At 39.2% G+C, this 25,206-nt stretch overlaps 1 protein-coding gene across 4 annotated transcripts in view; it reads right to left on the minus strand.

Moving 5' to 3' along the window:
* The window catches only part of ANO5 (anoctamin 5), a 95,060-nt gene that overhangs the window by 59,636 nt on the left and 10,218 nt on the right, over positions 1-25,206 (minus strand). Inside the window, exons 2-4 of one of the 4 annotated variants that reach the window (XM_084630752.1) lie at positions 11,848-11,892; positions 8,541-8,611; positions 2,041-2,088 (exon numbers count right to left, since the gene is read on the minus strand). In XM_084630752.1, the coding sequence (XP_084486878.1) occupies positions 2,041-2,088; positions 8,541-8,611; positions 11,848-11,892 (164 nt within the window). The remainder of the gene's footprint in view (positions 1-2,040; positions 2,089-8,540; positions 8,612-11,847; positions 11,893-25,206) is intronic. The other 3 variants (XM_084630753.1, XM_084630754.1, XM_084630755.1) reach the window with 3 other exon arrangements.

Consider the following 25,206-nt stretch of genomic DNA (forward strand, 5'->3'; position numbering starts at 1 on the left):
GTACGATTATTGGCCTCCATTGCTGGAGAAGGCAATAGCCAATGTCCCACATCCCTCAGAATTGAAATCTTTATTGCACCTGTCCTAAAATAAATTCAATTTTAGAATATTTTGCAGATTTGTAACAATAATGTTTACAAACTGATGATTTAGTTTGTTTTTTTATGGAATAGTTATGCCTGTCTTACTTCTAGCTTGGTTTGTAAGTTTTTATCTCTGAGATAATATCATAGCAATTTGAAATTAATACACTATAAATAATTTAGTTATTAATTTGTACAAATTAACAATCCACTGCAGAAATATTCCCTGTGGATACTGAAATGCATGAAAATTAGAAAGACGAGAAAGCTGCATTACAGGAATCAGCGTTCTAATCATAAGTAAGCATTCGACTCTATCACAGGTGTTACAGATTCCGCGACTTTTCGGGACCTCTGTGACTTCTGCAGCTCCCGGCGCAACTGACCCCAGGGCCGCCAGCGCAGCTTGGGCGGCCCCTTGGCCAGCCGCACCGGCCACTACTGGGGCAGTTTTGGCCTCCCCCACCCCTCAGTTCCAGCAAGTCATGGACAGGTCGTGGGCCATGAATTTTTGTTTATTGCCTGTGACCTGTCCACGACTTTTACTAAAAATACCCATGACTAAAACGTAGCCTTAATCATAAGGGTAAAAACTCCAGTGGCTCATAAAGCAAACACAGTTTGCACCAGGAGTTTATTAGGTTTTTTTTTTTAATCTGATGTTCATGAAAAAACACCTCTTTAACAGAATTAGCTAAACATTTTCTTAAAACTAAAAGAGAGAGATACTGATTAAAGTTCTTCCATGCTAAAAAAAAACCCCTCTAAAATGAAAGTCATTCCTAATGAACAAAAACATTCTGTAACTGCACTTACATGGCACATGCAAATGTATATGTGCTCCACCAAAAATCAATGAGCCAATTCATTCATCCCTGCTATAGTTCTCCAGTAACTCCAATGGAATTATTATATGAGGGATTCATTTAGCATAAGGTTCTGTAGCATTTTCTTGCTGTAAGGAATCAATATAATTTAATTGGTTGTTATCAGTTTGCCAGGAAAGTGTAATATAAACCAGGAATGTCCCAATTTCAAGGTTTGCTTCACGCAAGCAGCACAAAGTTGCAATAAAGTTTTCAATTTAAAAAATATATGCTTGTAAGTATTTCCTGCACTTTTTGGTCTGACGTTAAAATACACAGAAAAACTAGGAAGATACAGGGAAATATTTAAACAAAAAACAAAGAAAAAAACTATGCTAAAAGAGAAAATATGTGTTAATGTAAGACACCAGAGCCCAGTGTAAGTAAGCACACAATTCCAGTGCATCTCAGCATGTCATTCTCCATTTCTATTTAAACTTTATTTTTGCTTTATGAAGAGAGTATGTATATCAGGTGTTGTAGTATATTTGGTGAAGCAAACAAGGAATAGGTTGGAGAATTTTTCAATATTAATTAGTTGCATTTGCAGCCTATACTTATTATTTACAACTTATTGTAATAAGAAACAAGCACATAAAATACCTCAAATTATGTTAGTGATTATTTCTTCATCTTTAACACATTTTAAAGTATCATGCTGACTCTGACACAACTACAGATCATTACGGTAGGAGGAAACAAACTTACATAGACTAATAACACCAGAATTAGAACACACCCTATATAGATTATTTCGTCAAACAAAACAATGAGTACAAACATAAAAGAAAAACTTTCCAGTTCTCTCATTTAACATCTGCATTTTGTCCATATTAAGTTATATAATCATTTTCAACTTGCTTGGTTTATGGATTGCAACCAAACACAACAAGTGCCCATAGGCCAATCTACTATCTGAATACTTCAAATCCACATTTGCTTTCACATACTAGAGAAAACATGATTAGCTTTTGAAGGATGAGGACATGTTTGAAAAACTGGAAAATTTTCAGGGGGCTATATTTTGGCACACAATAATAGAAGACACCAAAAATTCATGCAAGGAAGCATGAATACTGCTTGCTGCTTACCACTTGATGATCAGGGATGAGTAAAGTAGTCTCAGTGCTGCTTAGGCCCTGCCAGTGGCATCATGGGAAAGACATAATGTTAGTGATGATGCAAAGGCAGCAGGACGTTTTAAAAGTTATTTCAGCAGAAACAATGAAGCTTTGGGTTGTTTTTGTCAAAAGTTGTGCAGAGTGATTGCTGGATTTCAGCCCCAGGAAACTGTAGATTAACTAAATCATTTCATCATCTCTACTTCTTCAGACGAAACAGGTTGTTTGGATTATAGCCACTGATGTTTTACATGGTTTAGTAGAACAGAGAAATGCACAGTTAGAAAAAGGTGCCAATCCAATATCTAAGCTTTTCCATTGTAAAAATGATAATCAATCAGTAAATATTTTGGAACTCATGACAGTCTACTACATGATAAAGGAAAATCTTATAGAAATAGGCTATTTCCTACTTAATTTTGGAAAGGGTTATTTAGGTCCTTCATCCAGAGTTATTTTTCCCATGTAAACTAGAAGTATAACATGCACCTCACAATGAAAACAAGTATGATGAGAGAAATGATTTGGTTTCTGATATGAGTAAGGCAAGATAAATAATGAGAGCAAAGTTAACCACATGCCCTGATCCCACCAGTGTGAATAAGCATTGCTTGTGCAAGTGACAGTTTGTGGGATCAAGCCTGTACAAATGGAAAAGACAATAGTTTGCAAAACAACTATAGAAAATGCTTGTCTAATATGTGATAATCTTTTGTACTGTCATTTTACAAATCTGTTTCCAAAGTTAAATCGCAGCATAAAGATGGAGATAAGCAATGGGATGTGGTAGGATATAAAGTGGTCCAGCAACGGCAAGAGGATGACACATGATGTGAAAATATGGCAGTTATCTGCCAGCTGGAATTGATGCTGGGCAGAGTAGCCTATTTACTTCACATAAAATCCTTGCTTATTAGTACTGTGCAGTTACAGCATTTCGGTAATGGATTTCCCATAACTCACCTTGATTAATGTGTATTAAAATAAAGTAAAAAAACAAACAAACAAAAACACCTTGTTGTCAGTCAATTGGAATAAACACGGAATTTTGAAAACTGAAATGAAATTACAATGAAATGAAACAATGTTTTTATTATTACTTATCCCTTTTTCATTTACTAGAATTCTACCTGGGGAAAACTATAGAAATATCAATATAATTTATTTAAAGCAAACATAACAGTTTTGTCTGCATTTAAATTTTAAGTCAAGAAACAAATATTTGTCTTTCTTTACTTTGCTAATGAACCCAATTCTTGATATTTTCTTCAAACAAGAAAAAAGAAATCCCCATAACAAAGTCCCACCTAGACAACATTATGTAGATCAATCTGTTTGATGATTAAAATGATTCCACAAGGGAAAAGAGCAAATGAGCAAATACAAACAAATGCCATGCCTTGATATGCTAACCTTGACTCAATTCTGCATTGAGGACTGATCCTGCTGCTGTTAATGCCAATCCCCATTATTGGCAGCCGTGGAAGAAGGCTAGAGGAGTACATTAAATCTTTGTAGTTCAGTCTTCAGTGGAAAAGTTTCCCCTGACTACATAGTTAATATGTTTAAAAACTGAAAGTACTGTGCAAGCTTGTGAACAATGGAAGTGCTTATTCTTGCTTTTCTTTGTTCCCCTAAGGATTTCAGCCTCTTCATCTGAAAAATGCCCTCCCTTTTCAAGTTTGCACAATTCCACTTGCTCTCCCCTTTGAGTTTTTCTGTATTTGCATTCACACATTTTTCATCTCATCCATGATCAGCTGTCAACATGGGTTTTAGGCCCCATACCACCCTTTATTTGGCTTCTGCAGGTGCTTTGTTTTAATAAAATCTTGACTTTAAAAAAAAAAAACCTCAGAGATAAAATAACGGTAGAGAACAAAGATGAAACAGAGTAGGATGAAGCCAACAATTCAGTGTAGTCAGTACGGTTGTCAACTGTCTAATCACACAAACCCAAACACTCTTGCCCCGCCCCCTGCCCGGCCCCGCCCCTTCTCCAAGGCCTCGGCCTGCTCACTCCATCCCCCTCCCTCCCTCGCTCACTCTCCCCCACCCTCAATCACTTTCACCAGGCTGGGGCAGAGGTTTGGGGTGCGGGAATGGGTGTGGACTCTGTGCTGGGGGGGTGCGCCGAAGGGTTCGGAGTGTGGAAGGGGGCTACGGGCTGAGCCTGGGGCAGGGAGTTGGGGTGCAAGCTCTGAGAGGGAGTTTGGGTACTGGAGAGGGCTCACGGCTGGGGCAGGGGATTGGGGTGCAGGAGGGGGCTCTGGGCTGGAGCCAAGGGGTTTGGAGTGTGGGAGGAGGCTCAGGGCTGGGGCACGGGTGCGAGGTCTGGGAGGGAGTTAGGGTCCAGGAGGGGGTTCTGGCCTGGGGCAGGGAGTTCGGGGTGAGGGCTCCGACCGGGCAGTACTTACCTCGGGTTGCTCCCAGTCGGTGATGCAGCAGGGCTAAGGCAGGCTCCCTGCCTGTCCTGGCTCCACGCTGCTCCCAGAAGTGGCTGGCATGTCGGGCCCCTAGGCAGAGGCATGGCCAGGTGGTTTTGCATGGTGCGCACTGCCAGCATCTGGAACTGTGGCCAATGGGCACTGGGGGCAGGGGCAGCTTGTGGCACCCCCTGCCTCTCCTTTAGGAGCCACAGGAATGTGACTGCTGCTTCCAGGAGTGGTATGGGGCCAGGACGGGCAGGGAGCCTGCCTTAGCCCCACTGCATCGCTGGACTTCCAGTGCCTAAACTCTCCCGGTTTGGCTTGAGTAGCCTCTGGGAGATAGGGCCTGATTCTGAGAAACTCCCAGGTCCTTAGAAACACACACGTATAATTTAAAAGACTTTCTCATCAAGCTGGGGACCTGAGTCTGCTCTCATGGTACGCTGGTGTAAACCATGAATAATTTCACTGACATTACTGGAGTTCAGAAGTGTCAAACTGGTCAGAGAGCTGAAATACCTTCTCCTCATATACTTAATGTGCAAGATCTTTTGCACAGATCTTGTCACATGTCTGTGCACGTTACCTTGGCTCTGTCACTATACAAACAATAACAACAGGAAGAAATATGAATGGGGTTTTCAAAACCAATCAGAACTGGCTCACACTGAAATTAAAGATAAAATTTCCATTGACTTCAGTGGCAGCAGAATTAGCCCAATGCTGAGTGCTTTAGAAATCTGACCTTATATGTTTTCTGTACTCAATATATACACAGTATTCCTCTAGCAATGTTTCTCTGATGCATTTGGTAGAATTGTGGGGGGGGAAAAATTACAAATTACAATTTTTAAAAAAAAATTTCCAGTTTTTGAAACTGATCTGATTTCACACTTACAAAAAGTGGCATTTTGCGTTTTTTCTACTTGAAAATAGGTCTGTCTAAAATGGGAAGACGTGAAAGTAATGGGCGTTTGCTATTTCTTTCAGATAAAATTCAACTCATTTTGGGACACACACCGAAAGGTGCTGAGCGCCTGCAGCTCACATTGAAGTCAGTGGGCCAGACACTCAACTGGTGTAAATTGTGTAGCATCATTATCTACAATGGAACTATAGCAGTTTAAACCAGCTGATGATCTGGTTTAGTAAGAGATGATGGTGCTGAGAGCCTTTCATAATGGAAATTTTAATTTCACAAAAACGTCACAAAAGACAAAATTTCTTAGACACAAAATCAAGCAAAACGATGAACATTTTGGAGCATAAATTTGCAAAAAAATTTCTCATCGTTTTCACACAGCTCTAACAGGTTCACCACCTGATTTATGTGAGTAATGCTATTGCCTTCTGCGGTGGTGAAGAACTTTAAAAAAACCAACAAACCAAAAAATGCTATGTTCAAGTAACATTAATCCCTTAATTGAATCTACAGTAGCAGATAGACAAAGATTAGACTAAAGCTCCATCTGTAAACTACCCAAGTATATGTATTGTTCAGCTATCACAAAGGTCAAAGAACTGTGGTTGATTTGATTTCCCCTGTGCTACAATACCTGAATTGGGCATTAATTTAAAAATGCCATTTAAACTTCCCTTCTAACCCAAAAAATTCTGACTGTTTTTCTTTTGTGCCCTTTTCTCCTCTATTTCTGAAGTGAAAGAATTGGAAAGCAATGAAGTCAGTGATTCTCTACTGCCTCACAATTTGCGTCATCAATTGCAGGTGTGAAAAGTGATGTAAAATGCTAACAAATTGGAATGGTAGCATTTTACTTTCACTTTCCACTATCTTTGCACTCACCTAAGTGATGAGATAGGATAAAATGCATAAGAAAATCAGGCTCATTATAACTTAAATCAGCCCTGTTTGTCACTTGAGTGCTTCAGAGTTATTTATGTGTATCTTGGAGAGTTAAGGATAATCGAGGTAAGATCCCCTGAGCATCTGCCAAGCAGTCTGTTTACAAAGATTAACGCTGGACATGACTGGTAGGCAGGGTTATAGTCTAATCCATGCTATGATTGCATCCAGTCTCAGATGACAGAACCATAGAAAGCAATTTGAAACACTGTCCTCCCTTCTGCAGCTATTTACAAGAATCCCTTTCCTTTCCTCCCCAATCAGCTGTTTTCTGGCAACTGCTAAGATCTTCTTCTCCCATTGCACTGAAGGCATCCTGAGAGATTCATGGAATTTAGTGCCTGTCATTTGAAAGCTACTGGTCTGAATTTAAGAAGGGGCATGTTCTGCACAATATCAAACCCACATAAACACTGTGAATTAGAAAGTTCCACTCAAATGTTACTGGGCTTGCATCCTGCTTGGGAGAGACTGAGAAAAGAAGCAAATTAGACAAGACTCCCCCCACCCCACCACCCAGTGAAATGAGAGGGGAAGAAATAGGGAAGTAATGCCAAAATAGGTCACAAATGCAGGCAAACTGGAAAAATAAGAACAGAGTGGGTAAGAAAGAAAAAATAAATATTGTAGATTTTTGTTGCCAGATAAGCTTCTGAGTGGGTTTGTGGTTTTTTTGAGCTGTTTATATTTTTGTTTTGTGTTTTTAATTAAATCATCATTTAATAAAAGTATTGGTATAAATTACAGGGGGAAAATCACTCCATATGAATGTAACCCCCCCAAAAAACAAACAAACAAACAAACGACATTATCTTTCCATAAGAAAACCTAAAATCCTAACCGCTCATCTTGATGACTGACCAAAAACAAGCCCATAGGTTACTCTTCCACAGCTATCATGGTTGCTCATGCTGCCCCTGAAATGTGCACCTCTGTTCCCTTCCAAACAAAACAGACAGCCCAAGGGGAGTGATGTTTTGATATGCTTGTAAACTAAACCAAATCAAAGCTGATAGGTCTAATGTAAGGAATATGCTGTCTTCTCATTTCTCCTTTAATGTTATGATTTAATTCCTTTCTCTAAACCTCTTTGCATTGTGCCTTTAAGTGGGATCATTAATATTTTCCTACTGTAACAATTTTTGAGGGACCAGTGCAAAGAAAATGGAAGCAATTCTGTGTAAGCCTTTTAGTGATAGGAACAGAGAAGTTTCACCACCTAAGTGGTTCAGTAGCAGTAGCAAAAGGCCTACCGAAGTTTGAAGGATATGGTTTCAGCTTAGTGGCTCATAGCAAGCGTGTGAATACATTCCTAGGGCACATATTTCTGTTGCTGTGACACCTGAAACTCTTGGGGGATTAGATGTCCCAAGCATCCCCTAAAAATCATTAAACCATTACAAAAAATGAATGTCATCTTCAATATTGTCTTTTTAGATTTTTTTTTAAACCTGAATTAAAAAATAGCGAACATGCCCTTCCTCCTCTTTAAGTAAACAATGTACTGTATATACTTAGAAATGAGATACTGTTAACTTTGTTAAACCAATTATACCTTTTGTTATTTCATTATATGGAACTGTACACCATTATACTAAACAGATGGGCTCACATGTCCAAATTAGACAATTTCCTTTATCCTTTTCATAACCAAGTTCAACATCTGCCTCTCAAATAATTCCTAGGGCAGAGGAATGCAAATACGCCTTTGTCTCTTTAACAGGCCAATATCATAAGGTTTTGTAACATAAAGCAATGTGCTGTGTTATCCTGTGTTGTGCTTATACAGAAGCATTTGTGTTTTCCCAATTGCCAAGGCACTGCACTGTGGTTCTCATTTCAGATTGGTATTAGAAATACTTTCAGTCCAAATTGCTTGCCATATTTTTAATGTTGATATATTGTAACACTCTTTTGCAAGATTCAATACATAACCATGCTACGTACAGGGACAATATTAAGGTAGGATTTGCTCATCACAAAACCAGTGAAGGAAGAAAGTGTTGCATAGATAATATTATTAGTATTTATATCAGGATTGACAAACTAATGTCAATACATTTAAAGGCAGACTATTAATCAAGATTAATTCCATCTCCCAAAGCGGTGCTCCCCTTACTGTCTACAACTGATGTACACAAACTTGAAAAGTGAATGGCACATATCCTGTATCTTACCTCAGAATTGCTTGGAAGTTCTGATTCTGTGTTTGAAATAGTTTCACACAGAGGTCCATTGCTATCTTCCCCTAAAGAGCGCAGGGAAAAAAAAAATCACATCAAAATATATATTTCCCATTTAAAACCTTTTTATATTTGAAAGCGTAAATGAAGCAAAAATTCAATGCATCAAGCTAGAAATACTAATTTTACATTAAAAAAAATCAAAAGCCAAAGCTGGGAAATAGTTGTACTTCTCAACAACAACCAGAAACTTCCCTCACAAATGATTCCTGTAGCCTCCGAGACAAAATACTCCAAGTGTTGTGCTCAAGTTCCACTACCTCATTGTACCCTTGCAGTCACAGAAATAAATTTAACTCTGATAAATGAACATCAGAAATCTCAGAAGATAAAATCCATTCTTGCATGGAACGTCTGATAGGATCATAACTATAAAGGTCACATATTGGGAACCCTGCTGCCTGAGTTCTGAAAATTCAATTTTCCCTGAGGATGTTGGCTAGAAATTGAAATTGGCCTGTCATTGTTGGGGAATCAGTGGAGTACAGCTCTGAAACTTCAAAAGAGGTCTTTGTGAATCACACATGCCTGTGTAATGGAGATATGGCGGCAGACTCAGGACAAAAAGAAAAGGAGTACTTGTGGCACCTTAGAGACTAACCAATTTATTTGAGCATGAGCTTTCGTGAGCTACAGCTCACTTCATCGGATGCACCGATGAGCTGTAGCTCACGAAAGCTCATGCTCAAATAAATTGGTTAGTCTCTAAGGTGCCACAAGTACTCCTTTTCTTTTGCGAATACAGACTACCACGGCTGCTACTCTGAGACTCAGGACAGGTAACTACAGCTCAGATTACCAAACTCTTTGTCGTTTAAAGAAAAAGTAAAAGGGACTTCATGGTGTTACTTTGACAGCAGCACTGATCGCTAGCATTACCTACCACATGTATACTCAGGCCACAATACTATTGCTTGGTGTTGATATCACTGTCATCTATTGCACCCACCTGTGCTTGAACTGTAATACCAGAATGACTGACTGCCTCTCCTTGCTAGATGCTCTGCAAGGGCAGAGTTAATAAATTCACCATGGATCTAGGGTTTATATTGGCCCTAACTCTAATGAGGAGGCCGTGGATTCTGTCCCTATTTGAGTTTTTTTCTTTTATTAATGTTTAAAAGTTTAAACGTCAACTTTTTTATTATATTCAGGTTTCATTCTAAAAAAAATAATAAAATACATTTTATAGAATTTCCTTGTATTAAGAAAAAAAAATTAAATATAGGAAAATTGTGTGTGTTCCACATTCTGCTACTATGAAACGGTATAGTCATATAGCGAAACAAGTATTCACTATAGGGTTGAAGTGTCAATTCAGCATTTCACTTTTACAAAGAGGCATTTATGCACAAGTTTAACAAGACAGTTTGTTTTTGGCTGTCCATGGAAAAATATGCCTTTAAAAGAAACAAGAGAAATAAGAGAATTATTTGATCCACACATTGGGGCATTTATAGAGAGGGAAGATCATCATCATTTCCCTCCATTGCCAAGAACATAGATGTGCACAGGGTCTGATTTTCAGAGGTGCTGAGCACTTGTAGCTCCCATTCATTTGAATTTAGCTGTGGGGGCTTAGCACATCTAAAATCAAGCCTATGCAGTTTACCAGAAGCGCTTGAAGAAACACCACAAACATATATTTCACTGAGTTGCTTGACAAGACGGAATGACAATTCACATCAAGTGCTGCATTATCAGCCTTTTTCCTTTCCACAAATTGTTCCAAATCTCAGTGTTGGTTTATTTGTATATTTTTTTCCTCACTAGTATAAACTAAACAAATCTATTACACTTCTAGTGCCTGCAAATGTATCCATATCTGATGCCAAAATCTCATCTGGCACTCATCGGTTTTCTCCAAAAGTTATGATAAGCAATTCAGGGTAAAAATAAATTCTTTACTTTATCTTTAAGAGCAAACTTAATGTTCTTAAAGTAATATGTGTCCATTTAAGCTTGTTTCTAAAACACATTCTTTATATTTTCACCATCTAAGGTGAAGAGATACTAAACAACGGACACATTAATTTACTGTCACATCCAGAAGCTTCCCCATAAAACATTATCTGAGACTTGCTCTACACGTAACATTTAGCTCAATATAGCTATGTCAGGCAAGGGTGTGAAAAATCCATATGCCAACCTATGCCCAGTGTAGATGCAGCTATATCAATGGAAGAATGCTTCCACTGACCGAGTCACTGTCATTCAGGGAGGTGATGTTCCCACAGTGTTGGTGCAAGCTCTGTCTATACGATGCAGTTATGCCAGCATAGTTAAATTTGTAGTTAGATATTTGCACAATTTGCACATACAAATTTTGTTTGTGTACCCATATTTGGAGAGCTGCACATGTACGTTTTTTGATGCAAATTTACAGACCAGTGTTAAAGCATCCTTGAAAATTCGGCTCAGGAGTAATAGGATTATTTTCTTCCTTTCATATCCCACTATCCCTTAGGTACCACTTTGAGGACCAGACAAAACTGTGCTCTTCTCAAAATAGAGATTCATAATCCCCATGGTGAATATTTGTTTCAAAACAATAACACTAGATTTTCAGAAGTACAGACAAGGAAAAAGGCTTCAGAGCTGACCTTTTAATTCAGTATATCTTCAGCCCAGCACAAATACTCAACACAACAGAAAACAGACCAGCATTTAACACGAGAGGCATGTCAAAAAAAGAAATTTGACTGCTTGATAGTTGTTGATAACAAGTAATTAGTATTCTTATACCTGTCCCATTTATTTGGGAAACAAAGCTGTTCACGTCACAAAATACCTAAAGAGAAAGTTGGAACTTTAGACAGTGACAGTCTGGGATGAAAGCCTTACAATTTTTAATTATGTTGTATTATCATGAATGTAGAGTTGGAGAGTTTAACGCTAAATTCAAGGGAAACTATAACTCAGAGTTTAATGTAGCTGATTACATATGCTGGGAGTGAAAAGAGCTCTATCTGTTTTTGGCAGCATTTGTATTTAAACAAAAGTGTCTTTCCTTAATAGTATTAATAAGGACAATCTCTATTTCCAATCAAGAATTTACACTAGAATGTATGAGGTACATGTTATACATTTAAAATGGTTCCATCAATCTCACTGAGCTATGATCTGGTTTTATGAAATATCTATGACACAACTGATCTAAATTCCAAATGTGAACAAAGAGAGAAACTGAAAGATGACACACACAAAAGAGAACAAGGCATATTGCTGGTTAGTACAATACCTGCTGACCTTGATGGCTTGAACTTGGTGAGAACTGCGGTATTATCTTTAAGGGAAAAAACATTACAATAAGAACCAAAAGCCTGAAAGTCACATCATGATACAGTTAGTACAGACCTCTCCTGTTGCAGCAGACAAAGCTGCCATAACCAGAACAAGCCATTAGAGATAAAGGGTTAACAGCTGAGCAAACAGCATGGTTTTTATAAGACTACCTCCTAAAAGAAAAATCTCTAGTGCACATTTTTGTCCTTCACCGTCTTAGACAAGTATCTTATTCAGCAGCCTAAAACAGCATGGCAGCCACAACGGCAAGAAAAGGACAGTCACATCTACAGTAAACATTACTTCCCCTTGCCAAAGATGACTAAAAAGAATGCATTTTCCCACACATACAGAGTACAACAACAGCAGAGGCCCTGTTTTGCTGTTCAACATTCGATTGTCTAATAAAGGTAAACAGAGATCTAAAATGACTGCAGATTCAAAGGAGTATGCAATGAACACATCTATTGGAAAATAAATAGACTGATTCACCTTAGAATGAAGAATTCAAGCAAATAAATTGCTGTCAGCCTCTGCAATGGCTCAAGCAGTTAGGAAATAATCACAGGATAAACTACATCTATCGAAGTACACTCTAGAAAGATAAGGACACTTCTCCACATTTAAATATTAGTAAATGTTATTGCCATTCCATAGTCAGCAACATGGGGTTTCTGAAAGAAATGACTTCCCACTGCAATTTTTCAAAAGCACCTGAGCGATTTAGGAACCTACATCCCATTGTAAGTCAACGAGACTTATGAAAACGGGACGTAGACACTTGAAAATTTTACCCCTTAATCACTATACCTCCTCCCGCCCTCCCATGGCCAAAGCTGTCACTTTGGTTGTACAAGCAGTCATTGCTTGCAGAAGGTAATAGTAGAAATGTATTGCCATCCAAATCCCAGGGCGTATTTCATTATCTGTATGTATGCACACCCATAGAATTACAGGTTCTTTCCATTTCAATTTACAGATGAGTAAACTGTGTAGAGAGGTAAATGACTGCCCTACGCCTACTAAGAAAGAGATACTCAAAACCAGGATTAAGATGCAAGAGCTCCTGATTCCCAGTCCTGTGCTCAGACCTCATCAACCTCTAGCAGAAATAACATATGGAAATAATAATATAGGTAAGCCTGGGGACTACCGTCAAGGTAGGCTGCCTTTTATACCTGTTAACTTTAACAGTTAGTTAACTGCCCCTTCGAATTAGCAAAAAACTGCTGGATAAAACGTTAGTCTAGCTGCCATATTGCTTTGTGACAGTTTTGGGTTTGGGGAAAAACACAGAAGTACGTGCACACAATATCTGTCACCCCAGATGCTATCCACTGGACGATCTACTGCAATATCTTGTCTCTGGTCATAATCAGTGTGACAGGTTCGGTCACAGAGACCCCCTTGAGACTGACACCTGACGTGCTGAGATTAACTCTGAGCCCGTTTTCACTGCCAGCTTGGGACTCCGGAACCCCGTCTTGTTGAGCCAAACATACAAGCCTCATGCAACACAGACCCAGGTCTGGTCCATGCCCCCAAAGACTGTAACCAAAAACTGCTCAGCATGTCACCTATCTCCAGCACCCAGACACCCAGTTCCCAATGGGATCCAAGCCCCAAATAAATCCATTTTACTCTGGATAAAGCTTATTCAGGGTAAACTCATAAATTGTCTGCCCTCTATAACACTGATAGAGAGATATGCACAGCTGTTTGGTCCCCCAGGTATTAATCACTTACTCTGGGTTTACTAATAAGCAAAAGTGATTTTATTAAGTATAAAAAGTAGGATTTAAGTGGTTTCAAGTAATAACAGACAGAACAAAGTAAGTTACCAAGCAAAATAAAACAAAACACGCAAGTCTCAGCCTAATACATTAAGAAACTGATTACAGATAAAATCTCACCCTCAGAGATGTTCCAATAAGCTTCTTTCACAAACTAGACTCCTTCCTAGTCTGGGCCTAATCCTTTCCCCTGGTACAGTCCTTGTTAGTTCCAGCTCAGGTGGTAACTTGGGGATTTCTCATGACCAGCAGCCTCCTTTGTTCTGTTCCACCACCTTTTATATCTTTGGCACAAGACGGGAATCCTTTGTCTCTCTCTGGGTTCCCACCCTTCCTTCTAAATGGAAAAGCACCAGGTTTAAGATGGATTCCAGGATCATGTGACATGTTCACATGTCCTGTGAGACTTCATTACTCACTGGCTGGAAGGAAGGCTTACAAGTAAACAGAGCCATTTACAACCAATTGTCCTAGTCAATGGGAGCCATCAAGCTTCCAAACCACCATTAATGGCCCACACTTTGCATAATTACAATAGGACTTCAGCGTTATACTTCATATTTCTAGCTTCAGATACAAAAATCATACATACATACAAATAGGATGAACACACTCAGTAGATTATAAGCTTTGTAATGATACCTTACAAGAGACCTTTTGTATAAAGCATATTCCAGTTACAATATATTCACACTCTTAAGCATATTTCCATAAAACACATGGAATGCAACGTCACAATCAGTACTTGATGTTTCAGAGGAAAGGGAAACATAATGTACCTAAGATGAAATAATTGCTTTGTACAACACTCCCTAGCCATCATCGTGCTCAACTAGTGAGACAGAATGTTATCCTAGAAGGTCTCTAAGGTAACAGCCTTACCAAATCCTACTCATTGTTCTAGTATCATGGCCTGTTCTGACACAAAAAGTAAATTAAAATTCACATCATGATAACTTACTGAGTCAATGAATTATTTATCAATAGTTTGTCTTCTGTGCACGAAGGAGCACAGTGGAATCTGTGTCAAACTTACGAGTGAGTCATGGTTTGACTCATTTCTATCTTTGACCCAGGCGTCTGATTCAGTATTGTCACTCAAAAAGAGAGGCATGCCCAACAAACATTGCTCAGGTTTAAGGTCCCAGAAAAACATTAACATAAATGTTTATAGGAAACCCAGGTGCACAGAGATCATTCAACAAATGTTAACTCCACAATTCTGAGTACTGAGAGAGAACAAAAAAACATTACTGGCTGATACAAAGATATAATGAAATGGCCACAAATCAAAAGAACATTGACAAACAGTCAGAGCCCCAATATGGACCTTCCTTTCAAGAGGGTCAATCAAATGTAGCATCCTTTTATTATAAATATCTTTAAAAATACTATAGGGATAGACTGTGACTTTGAGTATTTGCCTGCAAAAGAACACCCTGGGCCCCCTTTCATAGGCTACCAGGACTTTGGGTCCAGGTGCATAGCAGGTAGGTCACCCCGGACCTCTAGAGCAGGTGGGCTGGGAGAGGTGGATCTCTGACTCCATTCAGCATGCTGACCAGCACACTTAAGTTAAGGTGGGGAGTGTTGCAACTTGCTGCTTGCATAAGCAATAAATTACTATCTGAATCTCTGCAAGGGAGAAGCAAAGAGTGAATTGTGCCTCTGAAGCATGTCTCTGAGACACAATGCCTCCTTGGATTACTCCTAACTGGTGATTTACACACATTCAGAGCTGTGCCTAAATACACAATCTATTTCTTAGTAGATTTAAAAAACATTGTTTGAGTTCTTAGTGATGTCAACATGATTTATTATGTTTGTCTTGCTGCACATAGAGCCAAGCTTACCTTGGTACAGCTTCACTGAAATCAAGAGTTATGGATGAATTTAGCCCTTTAATTTAAATACGTGTCCCCAAACTCAATTTCACATGCACACACAGAAACTGAGGTACTGGATCTACTCTCCTTAAGTAAATTTTTTATAAATCATACTGTTCAGTCCTAAAAGCTACTGCACATCCCCTGTATCAGCAATCATTATATTCTTGAAAAGCTGGCCCAATTTTCAAACGAATACATACACAAAACACAGACAGAGCCAGTAGCACAGCCTCCCTTAAAGATATGATTAAGAAGCTAGCACATCTGAACTGACACTTATAAAAAATCTATAATTAATAACTAATAATTTATTGCTAATCAGGTTTTCTCCCTCTTTCTAGGGATTGCAGAGATGTCCAGTTAACACAGCAATTACAAATAATATAGCCTCATATAAAGGGCCCTTGTACCAAAAGAACTAAATTGCTACCATATAATACATTAATATTGTACGTAAATAAGCTACAAGAAAATGTTATGTTTCTAAATCAGCAGAAATATAAACAAAGTGTAAGGAAGGAACAGAAATCACCTCTTATGTTCCTCATGTGAATTCATGATAACATAAAAAGAAAAGGAGTACTTGTGGCACCTTAGAGACTAACCAATTTATTTGAGCATGAGCTTTCGTGAGCTACAGCTCACTTCATCGGATGCATACCGATGAAGTGAGCTGTAGCTCACGAAAGCTCATGCTCAAATAAATTGGTTAGTCTCTAAGGTGCCACAAGTACTCCTTTTCTTTTTGCGAATACAGACTAACACGGCTGTTACTCTGAAACCTGTCATGATAACATAGTTGATGCAAAACCTCTCTTAGCTAGAGATACCTGTTTTCCTGAGCAGCTAGGAATAAGATGCTGCTACAGACATTTACATTGGTACCGCTATTTTGTAATGCAATATTAGTACTGTACTGCGTGTCCCACCTCTAAAAACCAAGCCCAAATTAACCTTAAATATACTCGCTCTCTACAGTGAATGCAGGGGTAAATTCTGCTCTCACATCAATGTAAATCCAAAGTAACTCCATTAGCAGCCGCAGCAGGAGGCATCCCAGATGACTCGGGAAGAGGCCTTGAGGGCGAACATGCTGGAGTAGGAGCTGTGCCTCCCTTTTAAAGGGCGTAGCCAGTGTTATCCGCTGCACTGACACTTTCATTTACAAAAAGTGCTTTATTTTTAAACTTTGCAACAAACAAGCCTCCTGAATTGTTCCCAAGAACAAAGTGTTACTCACATAGAAGAAACAAAACTTACAAGAATGATAGTGTAACAAGGCATCAACATACCGGAGAGAGACAGAGGCATTATTCCCAGTGCTAACAAAATCTCATTTGTCATCTTACAAAGAATGCCAAGGGCAGCTCCAACATGTTAAATTGATGCAATCCAGAACAATATGTCAGAAAGAAAAAGTCTATCATTGTGCAATGTCTTTGATCTCCTACACAGCACAGGTCAAATCTTAAAATCCTTACTCAGTTTTTAGTCGATCTTTATTCAAGAAAAATTCCCATTGCAATAAATGGGAATTTTAGCACAGACCTTGGATTTGACCCTTTGTGTCTCTCTTTCAAAGGATTATAAAGCTTCCCTTTGGTATAAAAGGCATCAGCTTTGGAAAAGGTCTGTTTTTTGCCAAAACCCACAAACAAGGGTCTAGTGGCACATTACTTAAATGGTATTTTAATGTGGTGGTGCTGGCAACTCTTTTCAACATCAACCCGTATTTGAATAGCTAGCAGTGCTGGGAGTTCTTTCCCATGTGAGCTATAATAAAATATCATTCCGTACATATTATATGTCACAGGTATCATCAGCTGATCATATTGCAAAATGATACACATCTACATTGATCAATGACAGTTCCAAAAAGGAATATTCTTAACTGTGGTATTGGACATAGGGAGAACTATGGTATTTTTAAACTGCTAGACATTTAGGGGGTGTTTTAAATAAAAGGGAAACAAGATGCTGAAGAAGCCTCCCAAGGGTGGAGTGGCAAAATACCAAACTTTGGAATTCCTGAAAACCGATCTAATTGTGCATTTCAGCTGTAACAAGAACTATGCACTTGTTTTCACTGTAGTGTACTGTTTACATCTTCTATACCCTCAGGGCCAGATGTTTCCATTACTATGTGGCTGCACAAGAAGATGAAAATGCTCTGGATACCTGCTTAACTTGCACACCTAGAGACGTGCCAAGGACCACCCCAGTCTTTATATTCAAGAGAAGAGGTTCTGCATGAGCATGCAGCCATGATATACTGCATACTCCAAAGTCCACTGAAATCACTGGAGTTATATTGGTGTAAAATTGAAGTAACACAGTGGTTAATTTTATTATTATTTATTATTTGTATTAAATTGGTATATAGTGGTCTCAACCTGGTGGGGGACCCTATGCACTAGCTACTGTACAGACAGAGTAAGTAACAGTCACTGCCCCAAAGAGCAGACAGTCTTGAAGACTGTAACAGCTGGGTGTAATGAATAAGCAGAGTGAATGGGATAACAACAATAATAAAATGGTTTACACAGACTAGGTGTGTGTACAATTTGTAGGTGTAATAAGATGATCAGAAGCAGTAAAGGCAAAACCAGGCCCTAGATTTACTGTTAACTAGACAAGTTTTTTGAATTTCATTCCATTTCAACATTGGAATTCAACTGGCCAGTTTCACATTATATTTGTGATTTTCCTCACTTTTTGGTTCTCAGGCTCAAGTTTGGTGATCTATTCCATTTCTTTTACCTGACCTCTACAGAAATATGAGTAAAATACAGGACCTATAAAAGTCATTGGGAGTTTTGTCACTGACTTCAGTGGGCTAGGATTTCACCTTCTATGCTTATAATCAAAGCAGCCATAACAAAAACAGTACACCAGAAAATTGTTTTTGTTGTTTTGTTTTGTTTGTTTGGGATTTTTTTAAAAGCAGTGTCTTCCGATTTCTATTTGGTTTTGTGAACTCCCAATTTGGAAAGCTCACGTTTTGTGCCCAAGATACTATAACAGAGATGGGATAACTTTTTGGGAACTGGCACTAGATCCCAGATCATCACAGAAAGAAATGTTTCCCATCAATCAATAAGATGATTTGGGCAATGGACCATGGTCCTCAGTGCTTACAGTATCTGATATAAGCATTAGTCTTTAAAACCAAGTGAAGTGAGCACAGACATCCAACTTGACAATGGCCTTGAAAATGGATATTTACTATACACATGTCTATTACAGTTTTTACTTGTCAGCATGATACATTTACAGAACACTACAAATTTGCCAACTCCAGGGTCTCCAATATCCTAACTCATAGTTAAGAAAACCTCTTTGAATAGCAAACCACAGGGCACTCTATAGTTTGAGGACAGGCTGTAGAAAAATTAAAGGCCTGAATATGATATATTTAGATGTGCTGCCTGCATATATGTGCCCCACCTACAGTTTTCATGGCTTGATGGTGTTCTGCTCTCTTGCCAAGTATTTGATAATACTGAAGTTTCACAGTTATCCCTATAACCTTGCTGAGAAGGCCACGTCATCTCCTGAGATTCCGTTATAAAACTGCACCACACCTAAAGAGATTCTTGCTTCTTAACAGAACGTGCTTGGAAGCTTTTAATCAGTCACGAATACCCAAGAGGGTATACAAAAAGGTTCTGACCATAATCAAGAACTCCATGCAGAATAATCAATTCTTAAAATACCAGTTCTGGTAAATTAATGAAGTTTTGATATTACACCCATAATAAGTAATTACACCCATAATAAGATGAGTAACCCATACGTTCCTTTAAAATGTCTGTTTTCAAACTGAAGCCTGAAATGATCACCATTTACACTAGCACGATAATACGTGACCCTGTTCTGGCTGAGGAAAATACTATAATTAGTTCCTTAACCTACATTTATTCTTCATCTATAGATCTGTATGTTACTGTTGCATTACAAATGTAAAAACAAATATTCCAAGGGTTGCACAATAAGGTCCAGATTACAACTGGGTAAAAGGGCACCAGCAGACTGTTCCTCCTTGCTTACTTACTAGGAGCCAGCAAAAATAAGTGGGAAGTACAAGCACCCCACTAGTATAGCACTGACAGGGGTACATGGATCCCCACAGGAGGAGGGATAGGATGAAACCAGGCACAGAATCTACAACCAGAATCTAGCCCTCATATAACTCAGTGGGAAAATGAACTCAATGGCCCAAATTTTGCTCTCAGTGACAATCAGGATCCAGACACCCCAAGGCGAGAACAGAAGGTTTAAACTCCAAAAACAAGCAGTTAAACCAACTGATTGCAAACTGTGTTATTCTACTATAAAAGTATATCAAGTAAGATTTTTTATGAACATTTGTAATGTTCTGAACTTAATAGTCACTATGAGATATGTATATATGTTATGTTTATGAATGTATGTATGCATCAGTGGTTCTCAAGCCGCAGCCCAATCAGCACACAGCTGCAGCCCATGTGATGTCCTCAGGGCCATACAGGTTGCATATATAGTGTGTGGATGTGGTCCACATAACACAGAGAGAGCTGCATATGTGGCCCACAATGATAAAGAGGTTAAGAACCATTAGTATGTATCATACATAGATTATAACTGTAACTGTGGTGCAGCTTCATCATCACCTCACAATAGGGCAGTGTTTCCCAAACTTGGGACACCTCCTGTTCAGGGAAAGCCCCTGGCGGGCCGGGCCAGGCCAGTTTGATTACATGCCGCATCCACAGGTTCGGCCGATCGCGGCTCCCACTGGCCGCGCTTCACTGTGCCCAGCCAACGGGGGCTGCAGGAAGTGGCGCGGGCCGAGGGACATACTGGCCGCTGCTTTCCGCAGTCCCCATTGGCCGGGCACAGTGAACCGCGGCCAGTGGGAGCCGCGATCGGCCGAACCTGCAGATGCGGCAGGTAAACAAACCGGCCGGGCCCACTAGGGGCTTTCCCTGAACAAGCAGCATCTCAAGTTTGGGAAACACTGCAATAGGGCAATGAAGCAATCAGGCAAGGAGAGGCTACCTTCCAAGGGTAAGGAACAGCTTCCATACCAGGAGAGACTAAAAAAAGATTAGAGCTGTTCAGTTTACAAAAGAGAGGACTAAGGGGGAATATGATAGAAGTCTATAAAATCATGAATTGTGTGCAAAAGTGAATAGAGAAATGTTATTTACCCTTTCACACAATAAAAAACCAGGAGTCACCTGATGACATTAATACAAACAAAAGGAAGTGCTTTTTCACACAACACAAACAAACCTGTTGAACTCATTGCCCAGGGATGTTGTAATGACCAAAATATAACTGGGCTCAAAAAAGAACTAGATAAGTTCATGGAGGATAGGTCCATCAATGGCTATTAGCCAAGATGGCCAGCAATGCAACCCTGTGCTCAGGGTGACTGCCAGAAGCCAGGAGCAGAAGGCAGAGTTGGATCACTCCATAATTACCCTGTTTTCTGCACTCTCCCTGAAGCTCTGGTATAAGCCACTGTCAGAGATAGATACCAGACAAGATGGACCATTGTCTGACCCCAGTATGGTAGCTCTTGTGTTCTTTACCAGATGAAACTGACTCAAAGCACCTAGCTATTGTACAGCTCAAGAAAAAGCAACAAGAAAGCATCAAAGCACATGGGAAGAGCTTGAAACTGAAAAGAAAACCCCAGTCTTTGAAAACTAAGCAAGGAGGGAGTTTTCCCCTTTGAATATTTACAGTGACTGAAGAGGAAAAAAACTGCAAACTATTTTAAAATGGAAGGAGTTTGAACTGAAAATTATCTAGAAACCAAGGAACAGCCTCTGGGAGTGAAACTGTCTGTTGAATACTGGATCCCGCTATAGCTAGCGGGTTTTGCTGGGAAACTTTTTAAAAGCAATAGGTAACTTATATTAGAAAAAGGATTTTATCTAATATGGAAGTGTAAAGTCATTATGTTTATTTTCTGTGTAACTTGTGTATGCTTGTTTTCTTATTATTTCATCTTTGAGTGTGTTTTTTTCTATTAAATAAATGTTTGTTTATTTAGACTACAAGCAGGTCTCTGGTGTGAAAACTGTGTGTACTGTGTATGCCCAAGTGAACAGATAACTGGTGGATTGGTTTCTTACCTTCGGCGTGACAAACCACACGGGAACAGTCCAAGTGTTTGGTAATTAAGAACTTGGTGAGGATGGATCTGGAAACACACAGGACTGTTGGTGTCACCCTGCAAAGAGTAACTAGGCTGATGAAAGCCAGGGTGAAACCTTATGCTTATGGGCTGGCTACTTGTGGCAGGGATCTGAACCATAACCACATGGCACAAAGACACCCTGAAGCTACAGAGTAGGTGGTGACAGAGCTCCTGACCAGTTTGGGCGATCCCCAAAACATCACAGTCATCCCAATGTAAATCCAGAATAACTCCATTGAAGTCACTGAAGTTAGACTGGATTACACCAATGTACAAGAGAGCAGAATTTGTTCCTAAATGGGCAGGCTCAGGCACCACCCAGGGCACTTCATCTTGGGAGTGAGAGGAGGTGTTTCTGCTACCTGCTCTTGAGAAACACACACACCTTCAGGGTTACCTCCCAAAACTTATATAGAAGCCAGCCCCTCCATCTTAGGTATTTTGCAGCATCTCTGACCATGATATCTAAATACCCACATTACAAGCAGCAGCACCACAACTGGCACTAACCTGAACCCTTTGCTAGCAGTTTCGGCAGAGAACCACAACTGAGACAGGGATACAGTAACTGGAGTACGTTCTCACCCCTCCAGGTCGTTCAGTGCCGGAGCTATGCAAGGAAGCTCAAGCTGTGACTGCTCACATTAAGCCTGTTCTGTGGATTCTGACAATCACTGGATTTAAAAAATTTATTTGAGCATCCGTTGAAGTGAGCTGTAGCTCACGAAAGCTTATGCTCAAATAAATTTGTTAGTCTCTAAGGTGCCACAAGTCCTCCTTTTCTTTTTGCGAATACAGACTAACATGGCTGCTACTCTGAAACTAGATTTAAATTTACTTCAAAGTAAAATTTAAAAAAATCAAGAGTGAATGGAAGGGTTAAAATTCCCCTACCAACCCTGAGAATGGGATGTACAAACCTGTCACAATGGTTGCTGAGCCCAGCAAGGAGGCTGTAGGTTGAATAGAGGGCTCTCTGACGAAGAGTCCCAGAGAGGCAGCAGCGCTTCTATATCCTTAGAAATTTCTCCAAATCTGGGATTTTTTTGACAGCATGTGCCCTACAGTTTCCCAATTTGCCCTGCAATTTCCCAAGGTGAAACATCTTACCCCCAAATTCCCAGATTTGGGGAAATTTCCCAGGATATAGAAGCACTAGCTAGTGCCAAAAATTTCCCAAACTGGTAAAAAATTCCCAGAGTCTGGGAATATTTTGCCAGATTTGGGAAATTTTTAGCACTAGGTTGGGAAACGTTGGCATCATGATACAGAAGCACTGAGAGGCAGAAGGATTTTTGTTTCTGTTAAAAACAGTTTTGGATTTTCAGTTTGGACAGCTGACCTAGGAACGGTAGACTAAAGACTATGACCTAGCCAGAGCAGCTGAGCTGCTGAATGAGTTTCCAGATATAGGAAGTGCCACAGCACTGGAGTGACTTCAGCTAGGAAGTGCTCGCCCAGTGAGGAGCTGCTATGCCTAGCCATGAGAGGGGTGCCTAGTGGCAAGCAGACTTGGTTAAGTTCAGTCTATCATTTATTAAACCTTGGTGATATGAGAGAGTTAATTTGGACAAGCCTCAAAGCTGTTTGGAAACAAGTATTGACAACTACAGTGTATTATGGTCAAAACTGTCAGTACTCCATTGCCTTAATATAAGCTATATAATAACATTAAGTTTAATATTTAACTTTGTTCAAATGCATGTGTATGTCAATAAGACACCTTTCAATTAAATACACTAAAACTAGTATTTTAAACATCTATTTTAAAGATTTTAGGATATTAATGACTGCTGATACTATAAAGTGCCAAAAATTAAGAGCGCTACTGTAGTATGTTGAATTCATCTAATAGCATTCAAGTCCTGATTGACACTAAAACATTACACATTGCTGATATAAAGTCAACAATGTGTGTGGCTGAACTGGTGCTGAACACAGTTTAACTGCAACTGTAGATCAAGACTTACCTTGTTCACCTCTGGTTCAGAAAACTAGGGTTAAAATCTGTCCCCATAACTTTCTGAAATACTACTAAACGTGGTTTGTTCTGGTCTACAGCTACTGTTAAATTGTGTTCGGCAGCAGTTTGTCTGCATCCATGCTAACATTCACTATCAGCAATGGGTAATTTTCCTGGTGTAGAACTGGCAAACAAAATAGTTTTTTTCTATGACCAATGTTTAACTAGCTGTAGACTTTTACAAATCTATCACACATGGTTGCATATCACTGGGAGTATAGTACACCTAGTCCTTAACCAGTATTTTAAAAACTAAGTTTCCATCCATCTTAGATATTATCCCTCACTCACATTGTTGACCTTTTTGCATATTACTGCTTTACAGTGAAAAAAAAAATTGACATTCCAAAGGTGAGATCTTGTTATAATTGCAACAAATATCCAAACAATACAAGATTATTTTTTTCTTCCTTCCCTACATGTATACACAGGTACAACTGAGAATATCTAATTAGCTTTATCTAGGGCATTAGTGTGCGATGCAATGAAGCCTACGCGGCAATCACATCACTCCTTTAATTCAGTCTCTTGATAATAAAACAGTTAGTACCAATGTTCATTGAATTGCTATTTATCTCAAACAACATAAATCTGTAGAGAAAGCTGTTGTGTGTCAGAGATAATGTTACTGTTACATACCTTTATTTAACAATGATCAGAACCACTTGCAACTCCTTAGAAGGCTCATTACTTTTGTGAATATTTTTTATTAAAGTATCTTGGGTTGTTAACTAAATATTTGACATTTTAGTATAATTTTTAAAAGCATTTTTGGTAGTTATCATTCCTTAGGATAATATCCAATCAACTGAATAAGAGTACATTGCAAGCTGCCTCATCTAGACACGTGACACTGGCCTTCCATTTTGTGTAGCAGCTGTTCAATATTGCAGCAAGAAGTGCAAACTTTATATAGTAAGAACAGCCAAGAAAGTCTGATGGATGAAATACGCTCATTTAGAAAAGCTTATCTCAGTGCTTAATCTTTTCTCCGGGGCAACAGCAACAAACCTCTCATGCTCCAGTCCAACATCCTGTAGTTAAGGAGTGTTGACTAAAGCCAACTAGTCTGCATTTACAGTGCTTTTCAGACTTTACTTCTAAAGTATTTAAATTTTTTAGTAGTATGAAAAGATTTGCTCAGAGGAATGTAGAGGCAACTGCACCCTAGTAAGTCAGAAAGGATTTTTCCCCCTTTAGCTACATAATATTTTCTTGGCACCTCTGCAGCTGTGGATGGCTCAAATTGAAATGAAAATGCCATGATTCTGCTGTGTGAGGGGAGCTAAATAGCAGAAGCCACAGAAGGGAATTCAACACTCCTCTGCAACTCTTTGTGGGTGAAATTCACTGCTATTCAAAAAGCCCTGGCCAATGTGTCACTTCTAAACTGAGGAGTCAAGGGGCCATAAGTGGT

The sequence above is a fragment of the Lepidochelys olivacea genome, assembly GCF_965140295.1.
Source record: "Lepidochelys olivacea isolate rLepOli2 genome assembly, chromosome: 6".
Taxonomy (NCBI): domain Eukaryota; kingdom Metazoa; phylum Chordata; order Testudines; family Cheloniidae; genus Lepidochelys; species Lepidochelys olivacea.